The sequence below is a fragment of the Heterocephalus glaber genome, unplaced genomic scaffold (genome assembly GCF_053883595.1).
Source record: "Heterocephalus glaber isolate CG9 unplaced genomic scaffold, H.glaber_assembly_v1.0 deba00001572, whole genome shotgun sequence".
NCBI lineage: Eukaryota > Metazoa > Chordata > Mammalia > Rodentia > Bathyergidae > Heterocephalus > Heterocephalus glaber.
This window is the reverse complement of record NW_028258357.1, coordinates 16,744,645-16,757,410: the sequence shown is the minus strand read 5'-3', so window position 1 is coordinate 16,757,410 and position 12,766 is coordinate 16,744,645. Positions and strand designations below refer to the sequence as shown.

At 40.8% G+C, this 12,766-nt stretch overlaps 1 protein-coding gene across 30 annotated transcripts in view; it reads left to right on the top strand.

Moving 5' to 3' along the window:
• Anks1b (ankyrin repeat and sterile alpha motif domain containing 1B) overlaps positions 1-12,766 on the top strand; it is a 1,083,815-nt gene that overhangs the window by 1,025,680 nt on the left and 45,369 nt on the right. For 15 of the 30 annotated variants that reach the window (XM_087192833.1, XM_087192828.1, XM_087192819.1 and 12 more), the window contains 2 exons: positions 5,070-5,144; positions 11,364-11,492. In XM_087192833.1, the coding sequence (XP_087048959.1) occupies positions 5,070-5,144; positions 11,364-11,492 (204 nt within the window). The remainder of the gene's footprint in view (positions 1-5,069; positions 5,145-11,363; positions 11,493-12,766) is intronic. The other 15 variants (XM_087192834.1, XM_087192832.1, XM_087192829.1 and 12 more) reach the window with 2 other exon arrangements.

Sequence of the window (12,766 nt, the reverse complement as noted above, 5' to 3'; positions counted from 1 at the left end):
GTCAATAAATGTATGAAAAACGTTCAACATCTTTGGCCATAGGGAAATGCAAATCAGACTACACTGAGATTCCACGTCATCCCTGTCAGAATGGCTATCATCAAGAATACAAAAAAAACAAGAAATGCTGGAAGTGATGGAGGGGAGAGGAACCCTTTTCTACCCTGTTAGTGAGAATATAAACTAGCACAACCACAAGGGAAATCTGTATGGAAGTTCCTCAAAAACTAAACAGTGATAAGATTTGATCCAGATATACTATTCCTTGATATATTCACTGCATAGCCATGTTTATTGTGGTACAGTTCACAATAGCTAGGCTGTGGAAATCTCTAGACACCTGTCAACAGATGACTGGATAAAGAAAAAGTGGTGTACCTATACACAGTGGAATATTGTTCAGCCATAAAAAATGAAGTCATTCCATTTACAGGAAAATGGATAGAACTGGAGATCATCATGTTGAGCAAAATAAGTCAGACTCAGAAAGTTAAACAATCACATAATTTTTTTTATGTGAGGAATCTTACAGAAAAAAAGAGATGACGGAAAAGTAGAGGTAGACTATTAGAGACGAGGAAGGGGACTCAGGGAAGAAGGGAGAGAAGGAGGAGAGGATGAAAATAAAGTATGTTCTGTGCATATACTGGTATACCAAAATGAAGCTCATTACTCTGTATTACTAGTATGCACCAAAAAAATGTACTTATTGATAAAATAGTAGTTATAAGACTACTGTATCTTTCTCAACCCCTATTTGTTTGGAATTCATAGTAATTCAGGTTCAGATAATGAAAGTAGCCTTTTCAGTATATATGGAAAGGGGATTGAGAGAATATTAATAAACAGATGAAATTGCACGTGGGGTGATTAACATTCTTTTAAAGAATTATTCCCAAGCCGTCTACAAGCAGCCTTGTGACATAGAGGCACGCTAATGACAAATGTTCCTTCTCTCTTCAGCAAGGTTGGAAGCCCTCTGCCAGCCTTGATCAGGAAAAATGAGGCTCTTCTAACAAGAAGTCTGCAAGGTTAAGTTCTGGTGCATGTACCAAAAGTGTGGGCAGCCACATAGTTTGCCAATGGCACAAGTGACAACAATAAAGTGGACCAGTTACAAATGATGGCAAATAACAAATGTTTATATGATGCTTTGCCATTCCCCAAAGGCATTTAGCAAGATTGTAGGATTCTGTACACTTGGTAAACATGTCTGAAGGCCTTCAGTGTTCTGGGCCCTGCAAGCTTAGCTGTGAAAGTTTGCTTTTTCACTAAGCTTTATCTGAGCTACAAAACAACCTGCTGAAATAAGTAGGTCAAGAACATTTCTTCTTTGCAGATGAAGACATTCTCAAGCTTAGTTAAAGCTTTGATTTAAATTATTGCTTTTCTAGGAACTTGGACCTCGAAATTTTATCACTGATTGTTCTATTTTCTTTCTCAAAACTTCAAAACTTAGTGCCTTAGTACATACTGTACCTTGAAATAGTGTCTTCATAAATATAATGAGTTTCCACAGTTGAAACTTTTGCATTTAAAAATTCTTCCCAGCGCTCGGACTAATAGCTATGCTCAAAAGGATTATTTTACCCGAGGAACACCCCGGTTTACAACTGGTTCCCCCAAACTTGCTGTTCTGTGAACCTGGTCAGTTATTTACTGCCCAAAAAATGACTGGGATATCAGACTGTATCCGCTTTAAAATTTTTCATAACCAAAAAACTAAATTAACTGCCTTTATTTTAAGCCCTGTTTTTAAAATCTAACTTTGTCATTTGCACTGACTCATACAACTATCAGAAATTACAGAGGTTTTATTTTTTTTCTGTGTTTAAGACATAGCTTATCAATGGAAAATAGTTCCTCTGACTTCTAAAAATGTATAGAAGCCGTGTATGAACTCTCTTTGGCATAAATGGTTCTAAGTGAGGTAATAGGTTTCTTCACTGAGGTAATGAATTTTGTAAAATAAAATAAGTATGGCGCCAGATCCTGTCTTTCCTCCCTAACTCTAATTATGATCTGTGACTGTGGGAAGATCCATTTGCATAACAGCATGCTGAGTGGGAATGGTCCTGGGGGCAGGAAGTACCACACGCTCTACAGAGAAAGCTACCAGCAGTAGAGCCAGACCCCTGTTCAGGGTTTGCCAAGAGGTAGTGAGTCCTGTCCTGCCGTGGTCAGCCACCTGTCCACCATGTGCAGAGGACCAGCTGGTGCTGGGGAAGGGTAGAGAGTTGTCTGGGTCCCCAAGGAAAGGACTGGATTTTGTCCCCACAGCAAGCCGTCCATATGACAGAGGGCTGGACAGCCAGGGGGCAGGTTTGGGTGGACACACTGTGGTAACTGGAGAGAGATGCTGAATTTCTGGCGAACGTCCCTGGGGGTATGGCAGTGGAGGAAACTTTTAATCAGGGATAGGCTTTCTTTTCCATAGTTCATTTGCTGATGGTACTAGTCCTTGCTGGGTTTCTCAACCTGGTGCCTGCCAGGAGGAGAAAGCAGCATCTCTCTCAGTGGCTGGACTTCTGGCAGATGAGTGGCCATAGCACCTACTCAGCCTACAAAGACTTGGAAAGAGAAGTCCTAGCAGATGGGGGGCTTGCTGGCAGAGCAGCCTGCCCTTCCACAGTCCTGCATGACTACGATGCACACAGGTCAGGTTGGGTTGCTTGGGCACACAGCAGGAGGCTGGAGTGGCTCTCCTTCCTCCCCTGCAGAGAGAATTCCACCACACCCGACAAGGCACCCCTCTCCTTCTCCCCTGCCCTCCTTCACCAGCTCTCCATGGGAAGGAGGAAGAGATGGGTGGGGGACATCCCGGAAGGGGCTGAGCCACCCCACCTTCATCCTCTTAGGCGAAGACAAAGTGCACCTCTGCCTCTCTCACCACCTTGGGTGTCTGAAGCCGCACAACTGGCCCAAGATGAGGAAGGAGAAAGTCAGAATCAGATCTGAGCTGGGTTTTATACAAATGGATTCTTTGTGACTCAGAGAAGCCAAAGTCAACCCAAAATGCTAGGTGGTCTGGGCCCATCAAGGTGAGAGACTGCATGGCCCATTTAAGAGGAATGCCTGGAAAACAGTAAAACATTTCGGTGTTTGGACCTGTGTGGAGTTGAAACTTCCATCCTGTAGCTCCACGTGGACAGACTTGTTTCAGGCCCAGTAAAACAAGCTCCCTATAACTAGAGCTTCCCTTTGCCTTTTGGTAAAGTTGGTGCCAACTTGTACTCCTCCCAGCCATCCCAGCCAGCTGAAACCTGTGCCTCTTCCCTCTGTGGCCTGAGCAAGCCGTGGAACCTCTCCAACCGTTGCTTTTCTCATCTGCCAGGTGGCAGGTGATCTGTGAGTTACTGTTTGCACTAGAAGGATGTGAAGGGCCTAGAAGCTGGGGTGCAGAGGAATTAGCTCAGGAATCTGGGTGACTGTGCTGAAAGGGTCCAGGGTACCCTAGCAATACAATTAGTGCCGCTTAAGTTGGCGATCCGACCAAGCATAGTTAGCACAGTCAGCCCTCTGGGTCTTGGGTTTTGCATCCGTGGATTCAACCCACTGCAAGTTAAAAACACTTGAAAAAATTCTCTTTGTACTGAACATGTGCACACTGTTTTTCCTTGTCATTGGTCCCTTTAAAAATACAGTCTTTATATAGTATTGATCTTAGAAGTAATCTAGAGATGACTTAAAATATACCTGACAGTGCACACAGGTTATATGCAAATACTGTCCCATTTTATAGAGGGGACTTGAGCATTCTTAGATTTTGGTGTCAGCAGAGGGTTCTTGACTTGCTACAGAATTAGTTTCTGAAAGGTAGGAAGATCAAGGTCCTCTTGTGGGGAAAATAGCATGAAGTTTAGAGAGGGGTTGGAAGGCAGCAGAGTGGGTTGAAGTGGGAGGTGGTTGGAGGTGCCCTTTGGTCAGACCCCAGGATCCAACTTCTTTATGAGGGGCAGTTACCAGGCAGTCTGTCCACAGCACAGCATCCAGACAGAGCACTGGGCAGCAAGGGGCAGGTTCGGGTGGACACGCTGTGCTAACTGGAGAGAGATGCTGAATTGGGGCAGAGGGGACCTTTAACCAGGGACAGGCTTGGTTTTCCATAGTGTGTTTGCTGGGTTTCTGAGCCGTATTGTGAGTATGTGCTTATGATCTTTGTCCATCCACTTGTGTATTCTGAGGATGGGTTGCTCACAGTGCTTGCTGAGTGAATTTCGCCGCTCTGCCATTTTCTGTGATTCAATTTCAAGGTGTCTTTAAGAATAACACCATTCAGGAAAAGAACTCGGGAAAGGTCAGACCAAAAGCCCATCGAGTTATTTGGTGGTTTCTGCTTATACTCCCAGGAAGGAACGTTGGTTAATTGGGCATTAACTGGAGCAAACATTACTGCCTTATCGCTCATGGTGGAGAGCGTGAACTATGGAGCTGACTCATTAAACCCCAGACGCTGTGGTCCCTCACCCCCAGCCCCGACCTCTGCCTGCCGCCACCTCCTTCCCCAGCTGATTAGCCACAGTTTGCCCTTGAGAACTCCAGAGGCATAAACATCTTTTAGGCTCACCAAGTGGAGCAATAACTAAATCAGGAAAGTTATTCATATTGTATTGATTGTTCTTGGTCATTGAAGATAAGAAAATTATAATGTGTGACCTGTTTTAAAGATTTTTTTCCCATCTTTCTTGAACCTAATGAAATATTTTACTAACTATTACTCTGAAAGTAACATGAAGAAGGAAAAAGCATTGCTCGTCTTTATGGCTAATGTAAAACATACAGTCGTTTGCTTTTCCTGAGATGTGAATTTATTGGTAACTTCCCTTGATGTAACACTAATGAATATATCCTCTTTTTTCCCTCAGCTGATCCAAAATATTTTTAAGCAAAAGAAATGATTTGGAAGGCAATTATTAAACCACTGAGCCCTAAAACATTCTTTAAGTTTTTTACCTAAGAAATGTGATTCTTGTATTTTGTTATTTTCTTCCTTCCCTTCCTGGATGCTACCTTGGTAGCCATCATGTTTTAAATATTGACAAGATGAGATAGTTTTCTGTTTATATCAGCAGTCGTCTGTCTGTGAGATATGGACGAATCAGAACGCTGGATTTCCTTTCTCAGCAATCCATCAGGTTCATAATGTAAGGTTACAAATGGTTATTTTCTCTTCCTGAACTTGCGCTGTGTGGTGTGTTGCAGAGTGTTGTCAACAGCTGGAGGTACTGTGTCCTGGCAATGCAGAAAATTTGTAATGTCTAGTGACTCTGAGATTATTTTTTTTTTTGTCTATTATACTTCATTTACTGTGCCTTGTGGCTAGCTGATGTGTAAACATTGTCCTAAAATGAGAAACATACTTGGTTCTATGATGAAAATCTGTCCCATGTGAGTTTTGGCTTTCATTCCAGGCATCTGTGTTAACTTGCTTTTGCAGGAAAGAGGAAAAGGGTAAATTGATATATATATATATGTACATGTATATATCAGTGTTGTTCTTGCCCATTTTGTATTTCCCCATGTCCATGGGCTAGTCAACCCTTTGTGTCCAATGGTTTTCCACAACTCATGTGCTTCACTTGTGAGAAATATTTGAGTATGGTTTGCATGATATTCCATGTACATTTTATGCAGATATGGGAGGAGGAGAACCTGGGAGAGGCACTATTACAGCTACAAGGTGGTTCTCAGCCTTTTTCCATTTGACAGTACTGAATTGATCTTCAGAATGTACATGAAATTGTGACCCATTTTACTCTGAGCTGCTTAATATTTAAATATTCATATTTCACCTTTGCATTCTTTAGAAAAATTTTCTGGGCACAGTGATGCACACACCTGTAATCCCAGCACTCGGGAGACTGAGGCAGGAGGGTTCCTGCAAGTTTGAGGCCAGCCTGGGCTACATCATGAGTTCAAAGCCAGCCTGAACTAATAGCAAGACTCTGTCTCAAAAGAAAAATCATTTCTGTTCAGAAAGTAAACATTTTAATATAGTTTAAAGTTTTATATTTTAAAATACAATCCTATTTTCACATCCTGTGAAATTTTTCCCATTGGCTATCCTGCTGACTGAGAGGCTGAGATATTTGGTTGAGAATCACCGAGCAGGTTCCTCGGGCGGCATGCGCAGGGCCTCTTTGGGGTGCCATGTGAGTGAGGCACATGTGTCCTCTTGTGCATGGGACTTCTGGATCTTGGAGACCATGGTGTGTGTGCAGTGCCTGGGACTCTGCAGCTCCTCTTGAACTCATAGGGCACCCAAAGCTCTTCTGTGTCCAGAAGTGGCCATCTCTGCTCTTCATCTCAAAGAACAAATTCGGTCCAAACAACCACATTTGACCAAAGTAGCATTCTCTCTTCCTAAAGAATTTTCAAAAGAGCTACTGCAGAATCCTGATTTTATGTGTGTGTGAATGTTTATAGGAGACCTTCTCTTACATTCCTATACAAATATCTGTATTTATCTATCAGCTTAGAGTTACATGGACCATTCTTCAAAGCTTTAGAGATTACAGAGGATGAACATAATCACCTATATCCTATGTATGTTTGCATAGCCCATCTCTGAAATTTTCAGAATCATTGAAAGTAAAACTTTAAAGCAACAATTGTCATTTAAAATCATTTTTAGTTTTTCATTAAGTGTTCTTGCTGAAGAAAGACAGAATAATGTTTGTTAATAGTCAGATCTAAATTTACAAGAAGGTAGGCGAGATCAGTTCCTAGTAGAACTAGGATTTAAAAGCTTCTATTAAAAAATCAATTAAATCTTAATTTTAAAAAAATTGAAAAGAATAACACAAGGCTTGGAAAATACTCTATAAATGATAGAAAGCTGAGTCATGATCATGATTGTTAATTATACTGACATCCTTAGGAAATCTTTTTATAAAGAAAAAAATAAGAATATAGAGAATTTTTTCCCCTTGCATTCTAAAGAATATGTATAATAGTCAGTTTTCCTTCTGGGGAGAAGGCTACCCCATCTGATCTGTTGTGGGATTGTGGAATTTGCCTTAGGTGTCTAGTCACAGGGACCAGAAGACTGGCAGCTGTTTCCCACCTTTTGAAACAATGCTGAGTTTAAAAGCAGTGTTCTGGAATCTGCCATCCAATAAAATTTTGTCTACAGACTTTGTGAATTTCCCCTAAATTCATTTAATGGCTTTATACTTTTACGCGAGATAGTTAATGATGTCTAGTCCATGCTGTTTAATCGATGGCCTTTAGAGTATTTATAAAAAACGGAAAAAGCCTTAAGCCAGACATTGTTTTCAATGCCAAATAAATGCAGTTTTAAGCCATGACCAAATTCTTAGAATAGTGTTTATTGACATCCATTAAACTAAAGGAAAGATTTTCCCTAAGTATTTTAAGCTCTAAAGAAATAGCCTGAAGACACTTATAAAAAGTCTCTTGAATCATTTTAATTTCACTTCTATAATTACTGAAGGAAGCCTCCTAAAGGTCACTGTGTTGGTAATAATTTTTTTTTTTTTTACTGGTCCTGGGAATTGAACTCAGGACCTTGCACTTGCCAGGCAGGCGAGGCACCACTGAGCTACATCCCCGGCCCTGGTAATAGTTTCTAAAATGACAAAATTCTACCCCAAACATTTCCTATTTCACCTTGTTATTCTAGTTAAATATTATTGCATCATTGTTAACCCGGTTTAGGTCTACTTCTCATTAAAGATAAATTTGGATTATAAACCATTAGTAGAGGTGAAAGCTTCTCAGATCTGTTTGATTTTTATTTAATTTTTAATAAGCTTTTTAAAAGTGGAAATTATTAGAATTGCTTTAGAATGTTCTCCTGAGAAAATACAGATAACATATAGATGTGCATGTAATCTTCCAGGACTAACACAGAGCTTCACAGTTCAAAATTGTTTGATGTATGATTTATTTTTCAGTCTTTTCCACCACTTCTTATAATAACCCTTCTACCCAACTCCTGTATTGCTCATTTCTGCCGGAATTCCACCCCCAGGAGGTCTGAGGCCTAAGGCAGCCTGGCTCTCTGAACTCTTGTCTTTCCTAGCAGTCAACCAGGTAGAGCTGAATCCCAGCCATGAGCCAAAGTCACTCCTATCCTTAACAAGAGTGTGGTGTTAGGTCCAGCTGTTGGAATCTCTCCATTCCCATTGAATTAGTTCCAAAGAGAAAACGCAACATGTATACATATGTACACATTGAATGTGCTAATATTCCCAGATCTTAGATCTGAGATAGGGAGCGAGAGAGAGAGAGAGAGAGAGACATTAATGAATTTGAAGAAAAGAAATTTATTCTCTTATAAATTTACATAAAAACATTTTTCCCTCTGAAAATGAATTTCTGGAAGTAGCGCTGAATATGACAAAATCCATTGTCTATTTCCAGAAGGGTCCAACTCAGACCCTATAGGGAATTTTAAATATTTGGACTGGAGCAATATTTCAAGGCCACAAAGAAAATACAGTAAGGATTATACAGTTCCCTCTCATATAAGCATCTTCCCCCATAGCATTGAAGGGAGTTCCCATCAGACCATTCTGGATTCAAACTGGGTGGTTTGTGATTTTTGGACAAAGTAGAGTCATAGGAGAGCAGATAATGCTGCCATGTAAATAGGTAAACGGATGTGCCACCAGTTTCTTCAAGTGGTTATCAAATAAAGGGTCTCGATTTCCAAATGGATGGAAAGTGTACATGCTGGAGCTTGTTATTCCCCAAATGGCTGCTACGAATTCTGTGGATGATGTAAATACTTGCATCGGCATTTGGCTGTAGTTCTGCTTTAAGTGTATAGAACTCACATTAAAGTTTAATTATGAAAGTGCGTGAGTTAACTGAACAATTAGAGAATGAGTTTGCATATGATTTGCATGCTTAACATACTAACCTGTGAAATGTCCCCACACCCCCAGCTTCATGGCACCCACTTCCACCTGCCGCCCTAGTCCCAGCCCTCCCCTGCAGGCCCTGGTACTCCAGCCTCTACCATGTCTGCTCAGGCTTTCTGAAACCTGTCTTTGGGCTTGGCCGAGGTGTACCTCAGCTAAACCAGAATAGGGCTCCCATGAAGACCTGTTGCTTGGTTCGGTTGGCACTTCAGTGGACACTGGCTTAAAGGATCTTTTGATATCACCCAGATCCTCCTTTTGTATCATTCCCCACGGAGTTGCGTGCAAACTTCTGTTGTTCTGTCACCTGTGACTTAAGTGTACGATACCTGTTCGCTATGTTGTTGTTGCTTTGGGCAGGGTGGATAGTGGGGGAATTAGAGGATGATTTGCTACATTTGGGGAAAGCTTTTATTAAAAACTTCTAGCTGCAATATTTCCAGTGTTGTAAGCTATTATCCCTTAAAAATTATTACACTCAGCTTCAAAATAATAATGAAACCTACAGTCCTCCATTTTGAAGCTTATACTATTATATTAGGAGCAAATCACAGCCGATTGAAATAAAGACGAGAAAGATAATAAAGATACACTTGCAAGAGAAAGAAAATTTTAAAAATCAAAATTAGAAGCCAGAGAAAAACTTAATCCTGAAATTAATTGCAATTAGTTACTGCTGTCAAAAAGTAAAACTTTATATAAATATAAAGAGAAAAATTCAAATGTAAATCAGGGATAGATCTCAAAACAAAAATGCTAATGTTAATATTATAGGTAAAGTCTTAAGAATATCAACAGAGAGGGAATAGGAGGGTCAAGCAATATACAAGCAACTCAGCAACTGGAACAAAGCAAACACAGAGAGTAGTAGCTCAGAACCGAGAGAGAAGAGCTCGGGTTGGGACAGCTCAGGCTCCAGTGAGAAGCCACGGAGATAGCATCGTATGGTGTGGGCTCCTCCCTTAGCTTAGGCCCTCTAGTGTGCGAAAGAGCCGAGGTGTTCCTGACGGACTCCAGAGTTTTTCTTCTCTTTTTTTCAAAGCCAGTTAGAAATTTCCAGAAGGTGAGCCCTTTGCCTCCCACTTCTGTCTTTGGCAGCTGCCTTCTGTCCCACCCAATCTAAGACCCAGCTGCTTAGAGAAAATTGGAAGGCCCTTCCCTAGACATGCACCCTACTTGAGCCATCCTGGAAGCCTGTGGTCCCTAACCTTTTGCCTTTCTACATCCTTTCAAAAAACTTTAATGAAAGCTACAGACTTCCTTTCTCTCCCAAAACATATATTCCAGTTCTGCATTCTTGTCCCAGCCTCCTTGAAAATCTTCCTTAAGAATCCCCACAGTGTTTTTGGCCCTTTTCCCAATCCCTCTGTGGCATTGGTCTGTAGCCAAGGTTTTGGAGCCTCATGAAACCTCTTTACACTCTGCTAATGCCTGAGAAAAGTAATTTCTCATCATTCTATAAAGTAAAGCACACCAAATTCAGTTTAGAAGAGAGTGGCTTTGGAAATCTGCCTACCATGTAGTTTCAGTTATGTCCTGAGAACAAAGGACAGATTTTTGAAACATCAGAATCTTTACCAGGAAGAAGAGTAAGAAATGATCCGTGTGTGACATGTACACCAGGTTAGATCCCAGAAAGGACCTGTCAACACAGGGCTTCGACTTTATAAATGTTCATACTGCACCTTGACTGTAGGAAAACACATGGAGGCTAATGTCATGGAAAGTGATTAGTGAGATGATGGGATGCCCTTCTGGCTGGGGGTGTCTTAATGGGCCTTTATATCACATGCCAGACCATCACAGGCGAGTGCACTTGTATCTGTGTATCACGGTTCTCAGTATGCAACATGCACAGATGAGCCGACTTGGCATTGGCATCCAGGTTTCCTGAGGAAGGTAGCAATCACAGTGGCCCTTTGTCAATACACCTGAAATCAAATGAGAAAAACTAACATCACCCATTAGTAAAATTTTCCTTTAACATGTTATTTGGTATCATACTTACAGTACCTTTTCTCCAGAGCTATAAAATTATTCAAAGTACATGGTACATGTCATATGTGGAGACTGAATTTTATGAAACTATTCTACTGTAAAAGCAGTTTAAATTAAAAATTCCAATCAGGTTTAAAAACAGAAAATTCTCTCAAAGATGCTATGTTCTATTTTGTTGTAACAGAAAATTATGAATAATAAACCATTGATTTCTTCATGCCATATTTTAAAATTACTTAGCTTAGGGTATCACTCCTAAAGTAGAATAATTCAACTTTGAATTAATTCAGCTTTGAGAAATATGATGCTAATACACATAAAAATGTAATAACCAGTAGCAATATTTATGAACACATAATACACCTGAATGCATTTGCAGTTATAGCCCACCTGTACAAGACAAACACAGGCTAGCTGGGGGGAATGAACTCTGCCTGTGGCTCATATTGCTCCTAGAATAAATGTCATTTTCAGACAGGAGACTGGGGAGAGCCTTCTATCACCTTGCGACCTCCAAATGAAGCCACAGCCTCGACTCCAGTACAGTACTGGCAGCATCACCCAGAAAAGCTCATCTTCCAGTCGTGTGACTACAAGGCTTTTGTAAGTGGCTGTGGATCCAGTATTTGGGTACAAGTGGGGATGGAGGGCAGTGTTTCTGGGTTTTTTTGCATTTACAGTGAAAATGTGCCCAGATGTTCATCACTGCAATTCCTCAAGAGTCTTCTCCCTTCTCAATTTCTTACTGTAGCATTCTGTGCAAAGAAAGTCCGACTGACAAGAGTTTTATAACATCCAAGTCTTTAAGCTCATGATCTGTTTTGCCCTCTTACAGAGTTGTGTGCTTCAAAAGAGATGTGATAAAGCACAATGTAAAATAGAAATGAGGAGCTGATAGAGTACTTGCATAGCATGCAAAAAGCCCTGGGTACAATCTCCAGTGCTGCAAAAAATAAATAAGTAAAATAAAATGGAAATGAGTATAAATATAGCACATATATTCATCTTCACTCACCAATGATCTCAGAACATTGAGTCTACCGCTTTATGTAAATACCTAATTCTTTTCATTGTCATCTATAGGATTCTGTTACTGCTGTAGATTTTTTGGTTGTTGAGGATTTTTCTCAGTTCTTTTTAGAACAGAAGAAATAGTTATGCTTAGCTGAGAATTATGAGTAATCTGAACAGGTAAATGTTCAAAATGCTGTAGGCTTTGGGGCAGGTGGTGGTTGTCATGACTACAGCAGAAAAATGGCTGAACTCTTGGCAGTGCATGAAGCCTTCTCTCTTGAAACATTTCAATTAGGACAAAATTTCCTGATACCTTAAAAGATGAGAATTCCACCAAGATCATTTTCCTTAATTTGATTTAGATGTGGGCATTCTGGTTATCTTCTTGCAGTTGGGACTGTTTGGCCGCATTGTACTGTCCTCTTTTACTGCCTGCTTCTCTGGCAGTACTGGATTTCTTTCGACAGTAATCACTCAAAAGGGCTTACCTCCAAAGTTAAGACCTCAAATCCCTGAACCTTTCTGAACAGGCCTTTCTTCAGTGCCCTTGGCCAGGCCTTCTGCTCCTTACCAAGGCAGTGGCTTCCCGGGTCCACAGCGTTGATTCCCATCCCTGAGTCTGCACTTTATCAGGAGTCACCAGAGAAGTCCGGAAGTGTCCTTCCGACCACTCCAAAATGATTGTTTTATTCACTTTGTAAAAAGATATAGAGAAGTCTTTATTTATTGGGGAAGAGAATGATGATAAAAAGAAAGAAACCCGTTGAAGCTTCCAGAGGTTGAGGAGTTAAAAGGGCAACACAGGCGTTGTGCTCAAAACGATTTTCCCCCAGCCAGAAGCAGGAGAGCGAGTGGTGCTGTTT